The sequence below is a fragment of the Sorex araneus genome, chromosome 1 (genome assembly GCF_027595985.1).
Source record: "Sorex araneus isolate mSorAra2 chromosome 1, mSorAra2.pri, whole genome shotgun sequence".
Taxonomy (NCBI): Eukaryota; Metazoa; Chordata; class Mammalia; order Eulipotyphla; family Soricidae; genus Sorex; species Sorex araneus.
In genome coordinates, this window is record NC_073302.1 from 191,123,631 (window position 1) to 191,148,126 (window position 24,496).

A 24,496-nucleotide genomic window follows, 5' to 3' on the forward strand; every position below is an offset into this window, starting at 1 on the left:
AAGTGTATAAATCTGTAACTGTACCCTCACGGTGATTCTCTAATTAAAAATAAATAAATTTAAAAAAAAAAAAAAAAGAAAAATAGCTTGCCTTGCATGCAGCTGACCACAGTCCCACCTCCAGCAACAGAGGGTCCCACAAAGGCCCAGAGATATGACCCCAAAGGAAAGAGCCAGGAATAAGCCACCAGATGTGGCCCAAAACCAAAAGAAAAAAAAAAACATGAAAGAAAGAATGCAACTGCCTATTTCATAACATGAAAAATTCCACAGGATGAGTGTCCTGGTTCTAAAACAATAAATATACATGGTGAAGAACAAACAAACAAACAAAAAAAAATAGGGGGAGATGCTGGGGGCTGCTATAGGCTGCAAGACCCAAAGGACAGATAAATTAACCAACAACGTCCTTCAAATGGTCCAAATGACAAGACAGAGAAAGCTGAACAGGACTGGACTTCAGAGGCTACACCGGGTTACTGCTGGGTGGAGCTAACCGGAATATCACTGGGTGTGACCCAAAAGACAAAAATAAAAACCCTAAGGGCTGGAGAGACAGAGCAGGTTAAAGTACTTGCCTTATAAGCAGCAGGCCCCAGTTCCACCGCCAGCTTCACATATGGTTTCCTAAGCCTGCCAGGAGTGATTCCTGACCACAACCCAAGAGTAAGCCCTGAGGACTGGTGGGTGTGGCCCCAAAACCCAAAATGCTGACTAATTTTACATGTTAAACAGATAATTAAGTGTTCGGTAAAATGACATGCACCTTGGGATTTGCCCCAACATCCCCAGAGAGTGGCAAAACACTGGTAATTGTTGAAACTGGAAGGAGGCTCATGCCATTCTCCTTTAGATTATGTCTGTGAATTTATAAATACAAAGTCAACTTTTGGGGGAAGTCAATATGAAAGCATTAGTTTTATCTAGTATCAAATTGCGGTCTAATGTAAAATTAGCATATGAGCAGTATAAAGTGAGGTATATGTATATATCTAAACCACAGAGCCCAACACTAAGCTGGAGACCCAAACTACAACTTTAAAATGTGCCTGCCAAGGAGGCAGGCTAGAAAATGGGAAGGAGCCTTGGACACTGGTGGAGGAAAGCTGCCACTGGTGGTGGGGTTAGTGCTGAGATGTCTGAAGCTCTATTATGGACCACTTTATAAGTCACAGTAGAGCCTTGGGCTGGACCAACAAGCAGTGGGGAATGCACTTACATGTGACCTGGCAAGAGGTCAGACCATGGTTGATCCCTGGCACCCCACAGCATCCCCCAAGCACTGTCAGGAGTGATTCCTGAGTGCAGAGCCAGGTGTAACCCCTGAGTATCACTGAGTATGGCCCAAAAACCAAATCATAGTGTCTTAACCTGCACTGTAGCACTGTAGCACTATTGTCCCATTGTTCATCGATTTGCTCGAGCAGGCACCAGTAACGTCTCCATTGTGAGACTAGTTACTGTTTTTGGCATATAGAATACTCCACGGGTAGCTTGCCAGGCTCCGCCGTGCAGGTGGGATACTCTCAGTAGCTTGCCAGGTTCTCCCAGAGGGGTGGAGAAATCGAACCTGGGTTGTCGGTATTCAAGGTAAACACACTACCCACTGTGCTAATGCTCCAGCCCGCCTTAACCTAACTAATTAAAATTAAAATGCACTTATGTGATCAACAATTCCACAAGGAGGATGGCCTACGAGCCAAGCATCACTGGAATCAAGGTGATGGTGAACAAAACAAAGTAACTCCAGCCCTGTAAAGCTTACATTAAAGTGAATAAAGCTGGCAAAGACAGGAAGAGCAACTGATGACAGAAGTAAGGCGGGAGGACGAGAGAAGCCGTAGAGAATGATGGCATGCTTACTTTGCACACAGCTGACCTGGGTTTGATTCCTGGCATCCCATATGGTCTCCTGAGCCACCAGGAGTAATTCCTGAGTGCAGAGCTAGAAATAAGCCCACAGCACTGTCAGGTGTGCCCCTGCCCACCACCACAAAAAAAAAAAAAAAAAAAAAAAAAAAGGAATGAATGAAAGAATAAATTCCAGGTCGTAAGAATTCTGAAGAATAAAGAAGCTAAGGATAAAGTAGCTCAGAGGTAGAACCCATGACTTGCATTGATGAGGAAGGAGAAGTAGGAGGAAGAGGAGGAGGGGGAAAAGGAAGAAAAGGAATAGAGAAGAAACAGGGAGGAGCAGGAGGAGGAGAAGAAGAGGAGGAAGAAGAGGAGGGAGAAGGTATGTAAGGGATTGAGAGTAGGCAGGCTACTCTACGATTTGAGGTAAAGTCCATTCTGAGAACATGACTTTGAGTGGACAGTTGATCGAAACTGCAAAAATTGCTCAATCCTCTCCAAAGTATTATCTGGAGTTTTATGTAAAAAGTTTTCATTCCCACAGGTAAGTCTCACTAGCTTATATAATTTTTATGCTGCTTAAATAAATTACAATTTACTATTGTGACATTTCACAGAGTTTAAATTTAAAATTCTACATAAGCATGAATAATCCTTCAATATTTCCATTTCCTAGTGAAAAAAGTCTGAGCTGCCTCTTGGCAGGACACAAATTCCATTGAGACTGGTCACTCTGCTGGTTGCTTTTTGTTTTCATCAGCTGTGACTGTTCCTGGGTTGGCAATGACCTCCCTAGCGCCACATTCGCCCTGCAGTTACCAGCCACCCCAGGAAAATGCCTCTGATTGGATGTGGGCATGTCCTCTTACACTACCCAGCACTGTGCTCAGGCCCTCAGAACACTGTAATTGCCCTAGCAAGCAAGTAAGCTGCCAAAGTCACTACTTGACTGCCGAGAAAGCAGCTGCTATGTTCTGATTTAATAAAATAAAGGTTAGGTTAGGGGCCGGAGCGATAGCACAACGGGTAGGGCGTTTGCCTTGCACACGGCCAACCCGGGTTCAATCCCTGGCATCCCATATGGTCCCCCAAGCACCGCCAGGAGTAACCCCTGAGTGCAAAGCCAGGAGTAACCCCTGAGCATCGCTGGGTGTGACCCAAAAAATAAAATAAATAAATAAAGGTTAGGTTAGACTGCAGCAATATTACAACAGGTAGGGCACTTGCCTTGCATGTGACCGACCCAGGTGTGATCCGGGATCCATGTGATCTCCCAAGTCCCATCAGGAGGGATTCCTGAGTTCAGGGGCAGGAGTCAGCCCAGAGCACCTGCTATGTGTTGCCGAAAAGGGGGGAAAAAAGGCCAGGGACTAGAGAATCCTTACAAGGAAGGAACACAGCTGACCCTGGTTCCATTGCTAGCACCACATAGGATTCCCCGCAAGATGCCACCTCAACCCCTACTAGGAGTAATCCTGAGAATGCTGGTCATGGCAAAAAATACATACACACACACACACACACACACACACACACACACACACATTTAACCTGAACCTAACGAAGCCTATAACTTCAAATTCGTTAGAGTTAATCCATAGGATATAAACAAATGCTGAAAGAAGACAATTTAACATTGACCCAGTTTCTCCAACAGATCAATGTCACCAAAATAATGAAAATGAAAACTATTCTAGATTTCAAAAGTGAATATCAAACACCATGGGTAGGACTTATTTCAATTCTGACTTAAATAAAACATAAAGTGGCCAGAGAGATAATATAGTGGACAGTGTGTTTGATTTCAAGTGGTCAACTCAGGTTCAATCCCTGGCATTCTATATGGTCTGCAGAGCCAGGAGTAACCGCTAAACACCACTGGGTGTGACCAAAAAAAGTAATCTATAAGAAGATATTTTGGGAGTAAATAAAGAAACCTAAAATAATTATTTCAAAATATTTTTAATTATTATTAATAGAATTATTTTAATAACTTAAACATTTTAAAGAATTATAAAATTATTACAAAGAATATTTTGAGATAGCATTAAGCAAATATTCTATTTTATTTCATGTGCTCTGTGTACGTGTGTGTTTGTGTGTGTGTGTTTTAATAACTACAAAGAACAAAACTGTAGGTATCCTGGTCCCTTATTTGGAAATATGTTGTATAATACTATAACAATCTAAATATTTGGTGCTGGTATAAAAATACAGAGAGGACAAAGAGATAGTACAAGAGTTGAGGCACTGCTTTGCATGTGGCCAAGCCTGGTTTGGTCCCTAGTCACCATATATGGACCCCCAAAGTAACACCTGAGTACAGGAATAAGCCCTAAGTACCACACTTTGGATGTGGGGCCCCCACAAAAAAGAGAGATATGTGGATCAATGGTATAAAGAACTTAGAAATAAATCCATGCACAAACCAATTTACTATAAAGAAGCCCAAAAATATCATGTTGGAGTTCCTCAGTATGGTAAAACTCCACAGCTATAAAGTGAAATTAAATATAGAAACTTACACTAAATATAAAATTATACTAAACACAGACACAGATTCTAAAAAGGATTAAAGATTTTACTCTATGACTCCAATGCATGAAACTCTTGGAAGGAAACACAAGCTTTGTTAAGTCTCTTGACATGGCTGTTGGCCACATTTTAGATCAGACACCACTAACAAAAATAAGTGCAACTAGATCCAACTGAAAAGCTGCTGCAAAGCAAATCATCATCAAAGTAAAAGGCAACCTATGGGATTCAAAACAATACTTGCATATCCAATATTTGAAAAGGGGTTAATATCCAAAACATAGGAGGAAGCCATGCTCAGCAAACTGACTAAAATATGCAGTGCCAGGGGGCAGTTCGAAGGGCTAAGCATTTGTTTTCATGTAAGAGGCACCATAGGGCCCCACCACCAGAAAATCCAGCACATTGCCCCCACATACGAGCGTGCAAGCAGAGAAATGGCCCAGCGCTCATCTCCAAAAGAAGATACCACGTAATCTTCCCAGGCAGACTGGTCCAGGCTGAGAACTCTGGGGGCTTCTCAGAATGGGAGCAGGCAGATTCCCCTTTCAGTCTGGAGGCACAGCAGCCTGCAGCTAGATCTCATACCCTCTGACACAGAAACTGGGTACTTTGGTGAAGAAGTAAAACTGGTGGCGGGATTGCTGATGGGATTGATATTTGAACATTAAATGTTCAACCATATTATGAACAAATTGGTAAATCACAATATAATTTTTAAAATTTTACTTATAAATAAGTTTTTTAAAGAATGACTTCTGAAGGGGCTGGAGTGATAACACAGCGGGTAGGGCATTTGCCTTGCATGCGGCCAACCTGGGTTCGATTCCCAGCATCCCATATGGTCTCCCGAGCACAGCCAGAAATGATTCCTGAGTGCAGAGCCAGGAGTAACCCCTGAGCATCGCCGGGTGTGACCCAAAAAGGGGAAAAAAAAACCACAAAAACAGAATGACTTCTGAACACTAAGACCATAAGCACCACTGACCAAACACCAAACAAAGATTATGTACAGAGGATCTGAATAGACATTTTCCCCAAAAAAAAAGACAGACAGTAACAGTGGATAAGGCACTTTCCTTGCCCACAGCAAAAGGGGTTTAATCCCCAGCACCCCATATGGCCCCCTGGGCACTGCCAGGAGTGTAAAGAACAAGGAGTCAGCCCCGAATATCAGCCAGGTAGGAGCGAAAAGTCAATCGTTTTAAAAAAGAAGAAAAAGAAATGGCCAACAGGTGCCAGAAACATAAATTGCTGGGCCAGAGATGGCACAGTGGACATAGGGCTTGCCTTGCCTCTGGCCAACCAGATTAATACCCAGCACTGCATCCCCTGAGTCCTGCCAAGAGTGATCCTTGAGCACAGAGCCTAGAATAAGCCTCCAAGGTTACCCTTAAACCAAAAATAAGTAAAGAGTCATCAGGAAAATGTGACTCAGACATACATTAAGATGCTGGCAGGGCTGGAGCGATATCACAGCGGGTAGGGCGTTTACCTTACACATGGTCAACCTAGGTTCGATTCCCAACATTCCATATGGTCCCCAAGCATTGCCAGGAATAATTCCTGAGTGTAAAGCCAGGAGTAGCCCCTGTGCATCGCCGGGTGTGACCCTCCCCCACCAAAAAAGCAAATGCTGGCGATGGCTCAACAGATGGGAGTGAAGGCTTTGCACACAGGGAGCCCAACCTCTATCTCTGGCCCACCAAACACCACAAGGAGCAACCCCTGAGCCACAGACACCCAAAATCAAACAAAACACGCTTGCATGCTTGGATACAATCACAAAGACAAGGATGAAGACCTTGGGGAAATCTTCACAACTCTTGAACTCTGCACGATACCATACCATCCCAGGTAGATCAATCACCTGCCTGACAACTCCATGGCTTTTTGGAATGAGGGGTGGATGATTCCCCTCCTTTCCAAGTAGGTCTGTTAGCCCCCTAAACTCCACCATAGCTGTACCATCTCTCTGGCCCCAAAATAGCTTCTTTAAAGGACAGGGTAAACTTCTCAGCATGTTGCACTGAGGACAGCACTCACTTATGACGTTTATGGTTGCCCTCTACTAGAGTAAGGTATGTTTACTCCTAGCTTGCTAAGAGATTTTACACATTTCAATTATGAATTAACATCTCATTTATAGTTAATGTGCTGGGGCTGGAGTGATACACAGCGAGTAGGGTGTTTGCCTTTGCACATAGCCCACCCAGGTTCAATTCCCAGCATCCTATATGGTCCCCCGAGCACCTCCAGGAGTGATTCCTGAATGCAGAGCCAGGAGTAACCCCTGAGCATCACCAGGTGTGACCCAAAAAGCAAAATATATGTATGTATATATGTACAGATATATAATTAATGTGTTATGTCTTATTAGTCTTTCCTTTTTGGTTTAATTTGGGGCAACACCTGTCATGCTCAGGGATTACTCCTGGCTCGGCATTCAGGAATTACTCTTATTGGGTTTCAGGGGTCCCAATGGGATGCTGAAGACTGAACCCTGGTCGGCTGCATGTAAGGCAAGTGCCCTACCTGCTGTACCTCCAGCCCCTTTTTAGTCTTTTCAACATTACCTTTCTCGGGATAAGACACTCTGCATGTTTATAGGTCTATTCAGATTTTCCCCTTTAAATTTTCTTAATCCTTTTCACTCTCACCAAGCATTATAGTTACAGGCTTTACTGTGAGTTTCCAAAGAAAGTTGTGGGCTCATGCAGGGAACTCAAGCGTTTGGTGGCTGAGAACTGTTCCTCTGGCCAGCCCACAGCGATAGACAGAGAAAGGACCAACGGACAGATAAAGGACTGGGGGAACAGTGAAACAGGGACCCAGGTCTGTTGGCAGTCAGTTTATTTCTCTCTCCTCCCCAGCGTAGTCCGATCTCTCCCCTTACAGCAGTCGTAGTTTTGATTCTTAGTGTCAGTCATCATAGTTCCATCATCCTTGTCTCCTTGCAGTCCTCAAAGTCCTCTACTTCGAGTCATCATCGTCATCTAGTCCCTACTTCCCCTTACAGCATAGTTATATAGAATTAATGAAGGGTGGGTACACATAGGTGGTGTTGAAAATTGTCATAACAACAAACAGAGGTAAAGCCACTCCTTCAGGGGAACTTCTAGGATATTAACTCAAGGACAAAATTTCATCTGAGGATTCAGCACTCCAGATTACTAAGGAAATGCGCTCAAGGGCAGGATTCCACCTCGGGTGTATTGCTTTATCCTTTCCTCAGCTAGTAATTCATTTAAACAATCATTGTAAATTTACTTCTTATAATATCTCTAGTCATTTTGTATGAGCACAAAATGGTTGACTCTTCCTGAAGACATCTCACTATATATATATATATATATATGTGTGTGTGTGTATATATATATATATATATATATATATATATATATATATATATATATCCCAGGCCACAGTCCTCAGGCCAGATTTGTCTTTCCTAACTCCAGCAGGGTCCTTATTCAGTTACTTCCTTCTGGGTCATGACAGAGTTTGTCCATGACGGTGCTCTTAACTTATACTTATGGCGCTTAGCTTGTCTCCTTTTGGTGCCAGGGTAGCTCACAGCTTGCCCTGGGTCCATCCAGTCCCTTCATCAGGACCCTGCTTCTGGAGTGCTAAAAACTAAGGGCACTGTTGTGAGAGTAACTCCATAAACCTAAGCTCCCCGTGGGAGAAGCAAGGACAACCCAATGTTATCCAACACTTTATCTATTTTAAGTAATCTCTAAAATACATTAGTGAAGTATTTTCTTTTTGGTTTGGGGCTACACCCAGTCATGCTCAGTGGTTATCCTGGCTCTTTGCTTAGGAATTAAAGCAAAGAATTTTAAAAGACAGTTTTAGGGCTGGAGCAATAGCACAGCAGATAGGGCGTTTGCCTTGCATGCAGCCAACCTGGGTTCGATTTTCAGCATCCCATATGGTCCCCTGAGCACCGCCAGGAGTAATTCCTGAGTGCAAAGCCAGGAGTAGCCCCTGTGCATCACCAGGTATGACCCAAAAAGAAAAAAAAAGGCAGTTTTGTTAATAACAGGGAGACAGAACAATTACCAAAGTAATAGAGACCCAAGTACAAAATAAAAGTTACTATTTTAGATACGTGGAGAGTTGAAAACTTACTTATATAAATGACAGCAGGCATTATATCATATTAAATAATTTTAAGTTCTTTATATAGATTAAAATTATATAGCAATCTTCACAAATTGACTTTTATTGATTTACTTTCTGATAACTGTATTTGCCATCCCTCTAAGTTTTCTTGGAACAAGCAATATGAACTAAATTTATTTTGTGTCTGCTAAAGTTGGAGGTTATGGTGGGGAGGGAACTGGGGACACTGGTGGAGAAAAATAAGTGGTAGGATCAGTGTTAGAAAATTGCATATCTGAAAAGACTATTACAAATAGCTTTGTAAATCCCAATGTTTCAATAAAAATAAATTAAAAAAAAAAAAAAAACATCAAGACAAAGTGCAGGCAGTGACAGGTCAAGGCCCTGACACTGCAATGCAGGAAGTTACCCTGCAACTCTGTGTCAGTGGTCTCAGGCTCCTGACTATGGGGGCAGGCCCATGTGCACCACAAATGTGTGAGCATCATGGTAGGAAGTACCAACCAAAGGGAGACAGCACCAGACAAGCATCACAGCTGGTACTGCAGCTGAGTGAAACCCCAGCGAGCACCCCAGCCCCTCCCATCATCACAGCATTAACATGAGAGAAGGTAGAAGACAAAAAATGCCAAGGCTGAAGAGGACAGAAGTGGGTATTGGGCAGTGGGGAAGTTTCATCTCTGACTCGACTCAAGTCCAAGGATCTTGACGCCCTCAGATCACACATACACAAAAAGTATGACCCAGCCTGGAAAGCCACACTATCAAGTGTGCAAGCAATATAGTTAAGCTTCCTGTGGCGGGATCTGCATATTTTGTTTGGTTTAGACTTGGGGGTTGCACTTGGCAGTGCTCGGGAACCACTCCTAGCAGGATGCTGGATACACTACACAGTGCTGGGGATAGAACCAGCTTTGGCACATACCAGGCAAGTGCCTTTCCATGCACTAGCTCTACAACATCTACATCATTACTTTCTTTTGGGGGGGTGGGGCACACCTGACAAAGCACAGGGGTTACTCCTGGCTCATGTACTCACTCAGGAATTACTCCTGGCTGGGAATCAAACCCGGGCTGGCCATGTACAAGGTAAACACCCTACCCACTGTGCTATCGCTCTAGCACCCCTGCATCATTTTTATCTCTATATCTAGAGCAAGTCTCATGGAGAAGACACTCAGTAAAAACGTATTTGACACGTTCTTATTTACTTGGCAATATTAACACATCTGGGGCGGGAGCAACAGCACAGCATAGTAGGTAAAAGCACTGGCCTTGCACATAGCCAACCCGGATTTGATCCCCGGCATCCCATATGGTCCCCTGAGCACCGCCAGGAGTGATTCCTGAATGCAGAGCCAGGAGTAACCCCTGAGTATCACCAGGTGTGGCCCCAAAACAAAAACACACAAAAAAAATATTAATACATTCTACAGACATGCTCTACTATCCATGCTGCCATCAAGTCTTCCAGATCCTCTTACCTTATAATAATGCTCCAAGAGAATTCTGACTACTCCCTCCACACTTTCCACCTCAACAGGCTTCCGTGCAAACTGGAGCAGATACTGCAGGGCATCTGCTGGGGAGGAGGCTTTACACAGATCAATGTGCAGAGCCGCTGATTTACTGGGCTTTGTCAGGCGAAGTTTCTTAGCAGCAAGTTCCTCTTGCTGTTGCTATGAGAGTAAAAAAGAGAAGACATGAAAACCAAACTGAAAATATGGCCTACACCAACCTATTCAACTCTGCCTCATTTGGTGGAAATAATTTTCCCATAAACTCATTAATAAATTAGAGGCCAGAAAGATAGTATAGTGGATAGGGTAGTTGCCTTGCACATAGCCAACCCAGATTCGATCCCCAGCATCCCATATGGTCCCCCGAGTACCACAAGGAGTAATTCTTAAGGGCAGAGCCAGGAGTAACCCCAGAGTACTACCAGATTTGGCCCAAAAAAAAAAAAAACCCAAATAACTGAATTAAGAACTAGCAGAGGCTGGAGTAATAACACAGCAGGTAGGGTGTTTGCCTTGCATGTAGCCGACCCGGGTTCGATTCCCAGCATCCCATACGTTCCCCCGAGCACCGCCAGGAGTGATTCCTGAGTGCAGAGCCTGGAGTAACCCCTGAGCATTGCCAGGTATGACCCAAAAAGAAAAAAAAAAAAACAGAACTAGCAGGATGCTGGATACCCTACAGAGTGCCAAGGATGGAACTGGGTTTGGCACATTATGAACAGGAAAAAGAATAAACTGAAGAAAAGACTCTGAATTGCCATTTTGTTTTTTCACAAGCCATCAGGTCTCTGGCTAGTAAGAACATGGCTCAGCAGTGAAAGAACCTGCCTTACCTGTCTGAGACATTGGTAGCCTACATCACAAAAGTAAAAAGTAAAAACTCTGCAGTCCAGAACAATGGAGAGCACAGCAGACAGTGCACCTGTCTTGCACAGGTTTGATCCCCAGCATCAACTATGCTCCCCTGAGCACTGCAAGGAGTGATGATCCCTGAGCCCAGGATCAGGAGTAAGCCCTGAGCACGGTTGCAAAACAAAGAGTCCACATGCCGGTCTTCAGCTAAGTCACAGTGATGGTTCTAAATTTGGGTTTTTTGGTTTTTGTTTGTTTTGGGGGTCACCTGGCAATGCTCAGGGGTTACTCCTGGCAGTGCTCGGGGGACCATATGGGATGCTGGGAATCGAACCCGGGTCGGCTGCAATTCAAGGCAAATGCCCTATCTGCACCCTATCTGCTGTGCTATCGCTCCAGCCCCGGTTCTAAATTTCGGTCTCTATAACATCTGCCTCTTAAGACTGCTACAGCTTCAGTGTTAAAAGATCACACAGGGGCTGGAGCGATAGCACAGCGGGTAGGGCATTTGCCTTGCACGCGGCCGACCCGGGTTCAAATCCCAGCATCCCATATGGTCCCCTGAGCATGGCCAGGGGTAATTCCTGAGTGCAGAGCCAGGAGTAACCCCTGTGCATCGCCAGGTGTGACCCAAAAAGCACAAAAAAAAAAAAAGATCACACAAAGGATCTCCTCCATTCATTTCTGAAAACTAAACCCCAACTCTGCTAATACATTCAGATTTCTGGGGCATCCCCCACGCGTGGCTTCCCTCTGAGAAGGAAGGAATAGGCCCTCCACAGTTCACAGAGAAAGAGTGCCCTCTCTCTAGCAGAACACCATCGCCCCCACAGCATTCTGCCTTCACGCAAGGGAGGGTCAGTATGGGGAAAAGGACACTCCTTGAACCTAGCTGACTTGGGCCAGTTCGTATTTACTGAATGGCTGATTTACCTTTAGAACTTTCTTGGGGAGCCACCTCAGCTACTCTAGGAAATGATAATGTTCAGCTTTAGCATTCCTAGAAAAGGAATGACACTAGATCTCAGCTGAGTTCTGGAATTATCGGAACAATTATTTTCAAAACTCTCTCCAGGGCAGTCCGTAACTAGACCCGCACTAGACACGTTCATTATAATGTAAAAATGATAAGCTTCGGAAATCAGAGGAACTGGGGTCCAGGTCTGACTATGCAGGGGCGGCCTTCTACAGAAGTGGGGTGTGACACCCCATCACAAGGCTGTTTGAGACTGCGTGGGCCGAACAGGCGCCACATCCCTCGGCCTTCTCTCCAGCTCCGTGTGCTTCGAGAGGAGAAAACGAGCGCCGGGATCCTCTGTGGTGGCAGAACGGAGACCGCGGCCTCGGGGTCGGACGCGACCCGGCCACCCGGCACCCGCCATGCTCGCGACCGTGAGTCTGTGCCGCCAAAGTCCAGCGCCCCTGGGCCAGCACTCCACTCCCCGAAACTGTGCAGCGCCGCGGAGCACGCGGTGCAGCGACGGGGCCGGCAGCCCTCAAACACCAGGACGCGCCGAGACGCCGGGCGGAGGCGGCAGGGCGGGCGCGCGCCTCCGCCGCCCCTGAGCATCCCAAAGCGGGGAGAGCGGGGCGGAGGCCCGCGGGCTCACCTGGACCACCTTGGTGAACTCCTCGTACACCCGCTTCTTTAGGTGCGCCGCCATGGCCGCCCACGGAGAGGCGGGCCTGAGAGACCCTCACGGCTTCCGTACTGCGAGCGCCCAGGGAGCCCCGCAAAGCCCGTCCACGCGAGAGCGAGCGCCGCAGTCCGCCAAGGCAGCCGAGTTGCGGGAAAGAGGAGCCGTTTCCGGCTTGGACCACTGGCACGGGAAAGGAAGCTAGGTGCTGAGGGGTGGGGCCAAGGCGGGCCAATGGAAGCGTCCGGAGGGACTCGAAGGCTCTGAATGGTCCAGAAGTGGGGAGGATCCGGAAGCGGAAGGGAGCGGGAAGCGCCAGGTAGAGGGCAGGTCCTGGAACTTGATTGCATTCGTGATCCTGCTCGGTAGTTGTTTGTCGTGGTACCAGCTCCTTTTCAGTCTTCCTTGCACACTCCTCTCCGGCTTTGGGGATACCGAAAGGAAAGAATAAGAAGTTGAGTTTTGAATGTTTAGTTTTAACGTCCCGAAAGGGCCCTTGCAAACAGGAGCAGTGGGTTAGGAGCCTAAAGGAGGTGGCTAATGGTGACCGATTGTCTGCTTCTGCTAACCGCTTCTTTTCTGGCTCATGTGAAAAGCATTTGCTTTGCTGTGCTTGCGTGGACATATAGGGCGCCAGATAAGGCCTCAGTGAGCTAAACTAATTTTGTAGGTGCTTAGGGGAGTGACCAGGCCACCAGGATGTGGTTTTTCTTAATAAAAGACCAATGTTTGTACTGTAAGACTGCTGCTCTTTCCTGCCAGAACAACTCGCCAGCTGCTGTCTAATAAAGAGTCCTCCAAATTCTAATTTTTATTTGGTCTCCAGAGGTCTTTTGCTCGCGACATCCCCTGCAACCTAGTGCTGACGGCTTATAAGCATTACATCTTTTTTTTTTCCGCTTTTTTTTTTAGGTCACACCCGGAGATACACAGAGGTTACTCCTGGCTTTGCAGTCAGGAATTACTCCTGGCAGTGCTGAGGGGACCATATGGGATGATGGGAATTGAACCTGGGTTGGCCCTGAGCAAGGTAAAATGCCCAACCCACTGTACTATCGCTCCAGCCCCAGCATTACATCTCTTAGGAGACCTCTGCTGGTTTCTGCAGAATGCAAACAATCTTGAGGTCGAAGGCCTTGCAGCAAAGCTTTGCACCATCCTTGGAATCAATGGACGAGCACCTGCGGATAATGTTCCCGGATAAAATTCCAGGAACACCTGGGCCGGAGCGATAGCACAGCGGGTAGGGCGTTTGCCTTGCACGCGGCCGACCCAGGTTCGATCCCCGGCATCCCATATGGTCCCCCAAGCACTGCCAGGAGTAATTCCTGAGTGCAGAGCCAGGAGTAACCCCTGAGCATCGCTGGGTGTGACCCAAAAAGAAAAAAAAAATAATAAAAAAATAAAATTCCAGGAACACCTAATCACAATCTTATGAGAACAGAAAAGAGCTCACAAGCTGTAGTGTAAATCTTTACTGGCCTGGTTTCCTTTTTTCAAAAGTGCTCCTTCACGATGCGCAGTGAGCTTCTGTCCAGTGAATGAATGCAGAGTTTAACCTATGGGATTTTTACAGCCAAGCCTGCCCCCACTGCAACGATCCTAGAGATTAGAAACTATAGTAATTGATCGAAACTTTCTTTACTATTCATGTAGGCAGTCTGGCAGGAAGAGGGAAGGCCCCCTCCCAAGGCAATGGCAGTAAATTTCTTGGGAAGTAATAGCCCCGACCTCATGGAGAACTGGTGGCAGTGCCAGTCCATAGCAGACCCCACTCCCAACTCTACCCCCTTGACAACCTCCTTAACAATGGACTTGGTCCTAGGTAGAAGCTCCCCTATGGAGGCAGATTTGAGAAACCCTATAAAGGCCATCTTGAACAAAGGAAGCATGAACATATGCTGCCTGAGCCCACGTGCTGCTCGTGCCCACATGGCCGAGCACATGCAGTGCCTGCGCACATGTGTCGCCTGCATCTCCCCTCTTGAGATGTGTACTTTCATGCTTTCATGTCTAATGCTGGGATGTGTGTAGGGGTTCTCTCCATCCTTGGAGAAGCCCGGGTTCTCTCATGAGTTACTCTCCATTCTCTCACTTTCTCTTCCCCTTCCCTTCAAAAATTCCAATAAAAACTGTGTAATTTCACGGCTTGTCCACTCCTGAAATTCCTTTCTGTGAGGTGAGACAAGTACCGAGTAACCCTGGGTCCCGGGTGGCAGAGGTGAATCGGGAGAAAGTGACCATCTTTTTCCTCCCCACTACACATGAGCCACCTGTGGGGCCCACCGACATCACTTTTTCCTCTGGCAGCAGTCACTAAGGCAGCCTCTTCCTATGTCTGATAGGAAAATGTTTATTTTCTCCCTCAGAGCTAGGAGAGCTGATTATCTAACATCTCACTGATTTAGGTTTGCAACACCTTGGCCATAATTTAGCTTGCAGAGGGAGGAGAGGGGAAAGTTCCAGTCTGCCTACAGGACTGTTTTCAACCTGGGGACTGCCCCTTTACTTTCTCAGCTCCATATCAATTTTCTCCCAGCTGCTCTTGATGGGTCAGAATAATAGCTGGAATAAATTGATCTATCTGTATGTATGCGAGTGTGTGTGTCCATGTATGTGCATATTTGATGTTTGAATATGTTTGTATTCAGCTTATCTGTATCAAACACTGGAATGTTAAAACCAGGTTGAAACTGGAAGTAGAACTTCTCAGGTACAGACCCGGGCTAGGCAGCATAATTACTGGAGGTAAGTGATATGTGAGCCAAGAATTTTAAAAGTCTAGATGCTTTACTTATTTACTGTAAATTTATTATACCAAAAGTAAGCCGAAAGGTCCCAGAAAATACATTGGAAGAAGGGGCATTTCTCAGAAACTACAGCCTTGGATTTTTCCAGTTCCCCACCTCTCTAGGCTATGGAGATTATGTCTCAAACTAGCAGTTCAGGTTTGGTTTCAGACCATAAATACTACAGAATGGATTCAGCCTTAAAATTGTTATCAGGGGCCAGAGCGATAGCACAGCGGGTAGGGCGTTTGCCTTGCACGCGGCCGACCCGGGTTCAATCCCCGGCATCCCATATGGTCCCCCAAGCACTGCCAGGAGCAATTCCTGAGTGCAAAGCCAGGAGTAACCCCTGAGCATCGCTGGGTGTGACCCCCAAAAAAAGATTTCCAGAAGGGGCTGGAGTGATAGCACAGCAGGTAGGGCGTTTGCCTTGCACGCGGCCGACCCGGGTTCAAATACCAGCATCCCATATGGTCCCCTGAGCACCGCCAGGGGTGATTCCTGAGTGCAGAGCCAGGAGTAACCCCTGTGCATTGCTGGGTGTGACCAAAAAAAAAGCAAAATAAAATTGTTATCAAGCTATTCTCTTAAGTGGCTTGGGCCTGGGTAAGCCACAAATATGTCCAGGCCAGATATGGCAACTTGTAAAGTCAAACCTTCTGAATGAGTCAAGATTTTGGATATTATAGGAACTATGGACAGTAGGACCCATAGAGTCCTACTAAATATTCCCAATAGCAAGATAATTGATTGGAGTTCTTTTGGTTTTGCCCATGCAGATAAAAAATTAATAGAGGCTGGAGTGATAGCACAGTGGGTAGGATGTTTGCCTTGTATGCAGCTGACCCGGGTTCAATTCCCAGCATCCCATATGGTCCCCAGAGCATCACCAGGAGTAATTCCTGAATGCATGAGCCAGGAGTAACCCCTGTGCATCGCCAGGTGTGACCCAAAAAGCAAAAAAAAAAAAAGATTAAATGGAATAGGACAATTGATGGAAAACTGAAACTATCACAGCTTATTCCCACAAACCATTATACTATGGAACATGGAAGGGCTTTCTCCTCCAGTATCCAGTATTCTGGGCAATATCTGGAACTGTGGGGGCTTGCTGCAGTTTTAAAATCCACGAAAGGATGGATAGGGAAGTATCAAAATATTAATAAAGGCACTCTGTCTGCCTTCAGTTTCACAGAAAATGAAACTCATTTTATACAAAAATGTGTGAAAATACTTACTCTATATTAATAGGAAAAGTAAGATTTGATAAAGAAAAACAAACCCTAATCTGTGTCTCTTGTAGATTATTCACTTGCCTAAATTCAAGCATTTCCTTGAGAAACATCAATTCTCTTTACTTACTTAAAGTCAGGGGGTTGTATGGATGCCTGTAAGTTTCCCAGGGCATGGCAGGAATCCCCTTCAATGCATATTGTACGAAGCTTGTTAAGAAGATACTAAGTGGCCAGATAAATCCGGAGCTGCTGAGCACAAAACGGACCCTCTGCTCCTAAAGACTTTGATTCCAGAGGTCTTCTAACCCATTTTGGCATCCAGAGCGGCTTCCTACAGCAATGCACTGGGATTGTGAGCTGGGCTATGCAATTTCTGGCAGAATTTTCCCTGGACTTTATACAGAATTCCAAAGACTTAACATCTCTTAATTGTCAGCAATGTGAAACGGTTCCTTTTTAGCAGGTCTGACTTTGGGGGGAAACTCCAAACAATAACAGTAAGTTTTTTGTTGAAATATTGAAGGTAATCAAAGTAGCAGCCATTTCTCTAGACTGTGAACTAAGCCATAGCCCCACGCCAGCCAAGAAGAGGAAATATCCCTCTTTCCCGGTTGTTTCCCATTTTCAGGGAGAAATGCGGCGTGGCATCCACCATATTATGAGGCGTGGGAAGGGGGATGAGAAAGGGAAAAAAAGGGGGGAAAGGAAAAGAAAAATAAAAAGAAAAGAGTTATGTACTTGGAGCAGTGGGACTACATATCTCTTCATTCTAAGCAATGGAAAACTAATTATCAAGTGCTTCCTTGGTAGTAGGGCTGTCTTTCTTGGGGGGAAACTCCAACAACAATAGTGAGTTTTGTGTTGAAATATGGAATGTAATCAAGGTAAAGAGAAAATGAAGTGAAATTCATCAGTTACGCAGTTCGGGGGGTCAGGAGCAGGAGATATACTGGGAATTTTGGTGGTGGAATATGGGCACTGGTGAAGGGATGGGTGTTTGAATATTGTATAACTGAGACATAAGCCTGAGAACTTTGTAACTTTCCACATGGTGATTCAATAAAATAAATAAATAAATAAATTTTAAAAAAAGAAGAAGATACTGAGTGGGGCTGGAGCAATAGCACAGTGGGTAGGGCATTTGCCTTGCATGTGGCCGACCCGGGTTCGATCCCCAGCATCCCATATGGTCCCCCGAGCACCACCAGGAGGAATTCCTGAGTGCATGAGCCAGGAGTAACCCCTGTGCATTGCCGGGTGTGACCCAAAAAAGAAAAAAAAAAGACGAAGAAGATACTGAGGACATGCAAACGAATCTCAGACCCGAGCAACTTGCTGCAGAGATGGCCCTGGACTTTGCAATAGGTCTTCTCCCCTGGGCTTCTCCAGATGGGCAGGTATTGCCCCTCCACTTGCCCTCTAGGAGCCCTAGTGGCCGCCATTTTCTAGAAGCCAGTGACAAGTTCCAGGTACAAGTGGCGGTGGCGGCAAACACCAGGCCTCAAGGGACAAGGGAGGAGTGGGCCCTTCTCCTTCCCCCTGCCCGGATGGAACTCTGAGATGACGCCACATCCAGTCACTGTCTACTTAAGTTCCCACATGGCCATGATCTAGAGAAACACAAACGAACCTTGGTCCCAAGCAACTTGCTTCAGTGATTTCTTCAGACCCTAATTATTAAAATATTAGAATTCCTAGATGGTGCGACCGTGCAACATTATATTGCATCCATAATAAGCAATACAAAACACATTGTCTAGCATTGCCTTTTCTGGCAGGCATGAGTGGTGGTGGGTCTGGTCTAGAAATATCGAAAGTAACTAAAGTAGAGAAAGAGAGTATTGTACAAATTGTCGGCCACACAGGTAGGGGGAGGTGTGGAATGGGGTGGGGGATTACTGGGGATTTTGGTGGTAGAAAACATGCACTGGTGAAGGGATAGGTGTTTGATGACTGTGTGATCGAAGCTCAAACACGGAAATTTTGTTACTGTACCTCACGGTGAATCATTGTATCACTGTATCACTGTTATCCCGTTGATCATCAATTTGCTCAAGCGGGTGCCAGTAATGTCTCCATTTGTCCTAGCTCTGAGATTTTAGCAGCCTCTTTTTACTCGTTCTTCCCAGCAGTGCTGCATTGGAGTATCTTCCAGAGTAAGGGGAATGAGACCCATCATTGTTACTGTATTTGGCATATTGAATATGCCACGGAGAGCTTGCCAGGCTCTGCAGTGCGAGCAGAATGCTCTTGGTACCTTAACAGGTTCTCTGAGAGGGAGAACTAGGCTATCAAAGGTCACTTCTGGGAGTGTTGTTTTATAGTCTCTGGATCTTGGCCGTTGCTGGGATTACATGCGGGGGGGGGGGGCGGGGAGGAGGGGACAGTTTGTGGGTGTGGCTGCCAAGTTACCAGAAAATGGGAGGTCTGGGTGGAGGAGGCCCAGTCCTGGGTGGAGGAGGCAGGCTTGGAGATCTCAGCCCCGGGTCCTGCACACCTGAGTTTCTCTGCCGGTTCCTTCATGCATGAGGCTCGTCTGAACATATGGAGAGTGGCTTTGAGCCTGGCTGTGGCTGGGTTCCAGAGGTCTTTGGCTGCAGGGAAACTGCTTGGGATAGGGACAGAAACTCAACCTGCCCTGCTCTGAGGGACCCCAGTGAAAACAGCCAGGCGCGGGTCAAGAGACTCTGCCACAAGCGAATTAATTTTAAAAAAAAAAGATACTAAAAAGATCTCAAGGCTTTGATGAATGCTTATGCTTGGAATCATGGGGTTAGTAGATTAAGTGGTCACAGCAGCTGCTGCTGGAACTGCCCTTTACCAAGATACCCAAACCGTCCATTTTGTTGAGAACTGACATCAAACACTAATTTATTGTGGCATAATCAGCAACAAATTGATAACCAAATTGATATCAACAACTGATAAAAATTGTTACCCGAATAGCAGAACTGCAACAAACAGTGGCTTTTCTAGGGCACAAAATACTAAATCTACAAACTAAAGATCATTTAATATGTGATTGGAATTTTACCCAGTTCTGTGTTATTCCCAAAATTTATAATGAAAAATTTGTGGCTGTGCACTCCAGGAAATATTGTATCACTCTCTTCCAGGGACTTTATTTTAGTCTCTGGAACTTGGTCATTGATGAGATTACATGGTGCTGGGGGCAGTTTTTTGGTGTGATTGTGAACCTACTGGAAGACTGGGGATCTGGGTGGAGAAGGCCCAGTCTCAATCTGAGCAGGCTTGGAGATCTCAGCCTCGGGTCCTGCATACCTGAGTTCCTCTGTCGGTTCCTTCATGGGTTAGGCTTATCTGAGAGTGTGGAGAGTGGCCTTGAGCATAGGTGCAGCTGGGTTCTGGAGGTTTTCAGCTGCCAGAATTCTGTTTGGGGCGGGGAGGGAAATTCAACCCACCCCCCTCGAAGTTGCCCCGGTGAAGACAGCCTGGTGTAGGGGCAGGAGATTCTGCTGATGCTTGTTTTAAGTGATCTAAGAAACCTCTGTGGAAGATTGAATTATGATGTAAATGAAATATTTGTTTTCCTCTCTCCTTTATGCCTTTGTTTTTATTTTGTTTGTTTGTTTTGGGTGTAGGGCTACATCTAGAGATGCTCAGGGGTTATTCCTGACTCTGCACTCAGGAATTACTCCTTGCAGTGCTCAGGGAACCATATGGCATTCCAAGGATCAAACCAGGATTGACCATGTGCAAGACAAACGCCTTCACCACTGGACTATTTTAGACCAATGTCTTTTTTGTATAGACACAGGAAGACAGTTAGTGCTATGCTTTTATAATATGGGAGTAATTTACTCTGACAAATACTGGTGCAGATAAATCCTGAAACTCCTGGGCATCCATCATATTTACTTGATTAAGCTTCAGTTGCCCTAAGATTGGCCTTAATTCCTAACACCCCTAAAAGTGAATCCTACTGTAGGCCTTGGATGGACAAGGGACAAGTAGTAAGCTACTCTGGCTTCGACATGGGACAGCCTACAGGCCATAAGAAGTATAATTGGAGCACAGTCTTGGAACAGGCTCTGTTCCAAGCAACACAAAGGAAGCAACTAAAAAGGACTCTATGGGGTTAGAAAAAGCTAACATAGCCTGAAGACTTTAGTCAGGAAAATATGGTGAAATGTTCCCACCAAAAGGCACCTGCTCTTACCTTTTACCATGAGATCATTTTAAGCTTAATCAGAAGGGCCTAGATAATAGGAGTCTCTGTGTTCATACAAAATGACTAAATATTTATCAGAAGTAAACTTAATATAATTGTTTAAATGGATTATTAGTAAAGGAAAAAAGGAAGCAATATCTTTCAGTAATTTGCTCCTCTATATAAATTAGAGCCTGCAGGAATGATTTAACCAAGTGCATCATAGTAGTAGGTTGATTTGAAGGACACTCAGTAGATTCACCAATCTGGAGTTGCGATTCCTGGGGGTCAGCTGGAATGAATCACAGCACCCAATCCAGTTCCCTCTACCTGAGCTGCCGGAGAGATTCCAACACAAACCCATCAAGTCTTAAATGTTTCCCAGTCAGGACTACTAGATCATGGAGCAGAAAAGCAAAAACAAAAAGGGGGGGTGTTGCGTGAACGTTCGTGTGGTCGGAGGTGCTGAGATAAGGAACGCGGAAGAAATATGTCTCATGGAGGACCAGGCTCGCTCTGGCTCTTGGCAAAGGCAGAGGGCCTCGTGGATCTCCTTTTATTGAACATGGTAGCTCTGAAGGGTGCAATACAGTGATGTCACCAAAGGCATCAAAAGATGTTACAGGAAGAACATTGAGGCAGCATTATTTCCTTGTATCTGCAGGCCAGTAATCTAGGCCTCCGGAAAGAAGATAGAAAACCAAAACTGAAACCTTCCTTGGTCTAAAAGCACTTGGATTTACATCCCAAAGACAAAACTGGGCCCCCCCCCCCCCACCTGAAATCTACATCCCAAAGACTAGGCTGGGCCACAGCCTACAATTTACAATATCAAAGGTCAGGCCTGGCTAACACCATCTGCATGTCAAAGACCAGCCAGGCTTCCGTGAGAGAAGGAAAACTGCTCTTTTCAATATACTTAAATTATTTTTCTGAAGGCAGTTTGAAGGGGGAAAATGTTCAGCTTCATCCAAACCAGTCAGGACACATGAGAAATCTCGCCCATTTTCATGGGTCCCTATGTTCCTGTCCGTAGTATGGTACAGTATACATGAGCTCGCCCTGGTAGCTCAGTCCATCCCCAACAGGGGAGATATTGGGAACCAGAATTCAGAACGCTGGTATCCAGACATGCAGACATCCTGGGATGCCCGCCTCGGTGGGGGTCCAGCCTGCTATATCCCTATTCTGCCTCCTGGAAGAATTTCCCCTTAAGAAAGCCCTACACATTTATGTTTATCCAAATAAACTAACACCTTCAGACAAGTAATTGTCTAATCTGGATAGATCAAGATTGTTAGGGACCTGATCAAAGAATATTGTTTTTTTGTTTTTTTTTTTTTTTTGCTTTTTGGGTCACACCTGGCTCTGCACAGGGGTTACTCCTGGCTCTGCACTCAGGAATTACCCCTGGCGGTGCTCAGGGGACCATATGGGATGCTGGGAATCGAACCCGGGTTGGCCACTTTGCAAGGCAAACACCCTACCCGCTGTGCTATCGCTCCAGCCCCGAATATTGTTTTTCTTTTAATGATTATATTGAGCACTAAAGACTGTTCATGAAGGAAAATTGAAGCTCTTAGTTCATGAGACTGTTAGCCTCCTGATCCCATGCTTTTTCTCTTATTTATGTCTCTTTTCTTTTTGTGATTTTTATTTTAGTTTATTACATCTTCCATTTTAAATTTTTTAATTGTAAAAAGTGACATACACATTTACAAAATTGTTCAAGATTGGATTTCAGTCATATAATGTTCCAACACCAGTTGTCTCTCTTTTTTTTTTTTTTGCTTTTTGGGTCACACCCAGCGATGCTCAGGGGTTTACTCCTGGCTTTGCACTCAGGAATTACTCCTGGCGGTGCTTGGGGATACCGGGGATCGAACCCGGGTCAGCCGCGTGCAAGGCAAGCGCCCTACCTGCTGTGGCTCCGGCCCAGTTTTCTCTTTTCTTAATCCTCATTGCACCCCTGCTTCAGGCCTGTTCACCTGGGGCTGGTCCCCAGCAGAAGGCAGAGACAGTATGGATCTCAGTGGAAAGGATGGAGTCCCATGGAGAGTTGGCCAATGACCATTTAATATGGATCTTGATTCCAGACAAGTCCCATGTACTTCTGACTCTGTTGTGCTCTTAAACAACGCATACATCAGGCAACTTTGTGCCACATCTCTTCTCCTTCCAAATTTAGGAGTTAAGAAAGCTGAGAGACTAAATTTATTTATCATAATTTTTTTTCGGGGTGCAGTGTAGCTTTATTGATGGTACATGACAAGGCAGGGCTCCCTACGCCCCTCCCGTTCTTCCGGGGGCAGGGATGGAAACTCGAGGTTGGGAGATTCTCAGTGTGTCGGGTGAGAGGGGGAGGACTCCCCAGCAGCGGAGGGCCTCGTGCTTCCTCTTAGTGCTCTGGCTGGCTGGGGCAGCTGGTCCTGCGGGGCGGGGTGGGGGGGCCTACTCCTTGGAGGCCATGTGGACCATGAGGTCCACTACCCGGCTGCTGCAGCCGAACTCGTTGTCGTACCAGGAAATTAGCTTGACAAAGTGGTCGTTGAGGGCGATGCCTGCCCCAGCGTCGAAGGTGGAGGAGTGGGTGTCGCTGTTAAAGTCGCAGGAGACGACCTAGTCCTCGGTGTAGCCCAGGATGCTCTTGAGAGGCCCCTGCGAGGCCTATTTCACCACTTTCTTGATGTCGTCGTATTTGGCAGCTTTCTCCAGGTGGCAAGTCAGATCCACGACGGACACGTTGGGGGTGGGGACACGGAAGGCCATGCCAGTCAGCTTCCCGTTCAGCTCGGGGATAACCTTGCCCACGGCCTTGGCGGTGCCAGTGGCGGCGGGGATGATATTCTGGGCCGCCCCTCGGATGTCACGCCACAGCTTCCCAGAGGGGCCGTCCACGATCTTCTGGGTGGCTGTGATGGCATGCACGGTGGTCATGAGCCCCTCCACGATGCCGAAGTTGTCGTTGATGACCTTGGCCAGCGGGGCCAGGCAGTTGGTGGTGCAGGAGGCGTTGCTGACGATCTTGAGGGAGTTGTCGTACTTCTCGTGGTTCATGCCCATCACAAACATGGGGGCGTCGGCCGAGGGGGCCGAGATGATGACCCTCTTGGCACCGCCCTTCAAGTGGGCCCCAGCCTTGTCCATGGTGGTGAAGACCCCAGTGGACTCCACGACGTACTCGGCGCCGGCCTCACCCAATTTGACGTTGGCGGGGTCTCGCTCCTGGAAGATGGTGACGGGCTTCCCTTTAATGATGGCCTTGACGGTGCCGTTGAACTTGCCGTGGGTGGAATCATACTGGAACATGTACACCATGTAGTTGAGGTCAATGAAAGGGTCATTGATGGCCACAGTTTCCACTTTGCCAGAGTTGAAGGCGGCCCTGGTCACCAGGCGGCCAATGCGGCCGAATCCGTTCACTCCGACCTTAACCATCGCGTCTCGGGATGCGGCTGGCGCTGTGCAAAGAGGAGGCGGCTTCTGTCGGGCTGGGAGGAGCAGAGAACCTATTTATCATCATTTTTAATCATAAAATAAACTCCTTAGGGGCCAGGGATGACTCAGAGGGCAAGAGCACATGCCTGGCAGGCACTCATGCGCCCCAGACCTAGCATGCCAAGAGAGGCCCTGGGGACTCAGGCACCACTATAGTCAGATGCACTATGGTTGCACCACCAGGTCTTGACCCAGCACCACTGGACCCAGTAGCACCACTCCCACAAATTGGGCACCAGCGCCATCAGACCTGTACTTCCAGACCCAGTGTCACTAT

The 24,496-nt window shown here is 46.4% G+C and overlaps 1 protein-coding gene and 1 pseudogene across 2 annotated transcripts in view; both read right to left on the reverse strand.

Moving 5' to 3' along the window:
- INTS4 (integrator complex subunit 4) overlaps nt 1-12,693 on the reverse strand; it is a 97,073-nt gene extending 84,380 nt beyond the window's left edge. The window contains exons 1-2 of one of the 2 annotated variants that reach the window (XM_055118715.1): nt 12,500-12,693; nt 10,002-10,196 (exon numbers count right to left, since the gene is read on the reverse strand). In XM_055118715.1, the coding sequence (XP_054974690.1) occupies nt 10,002-10,196; nt 12,500-12,553 (249 nt within the window). In that variant the 5' untranslated portion in view covers nt 12,554-12,693. The remainder of the gene's footprint in view (nt 1-10,001; nt 10,197-12,499) is intronic. The other variant, XM_055118674.1, reaches the window with a different exon arrangement.
- Nucleotides 12,694-22,211: 9,518 nt separating this feature from the next.
- On the reverse strand, nt 22,212-24,229 carry LOC101539651 (glyceraldehyde-3-phosphate dehydrogenase-like; annotated as a pseudogene).
- Between the last annotated feature and the right edge of the window lie 267 nt (nt 24,230-24,496).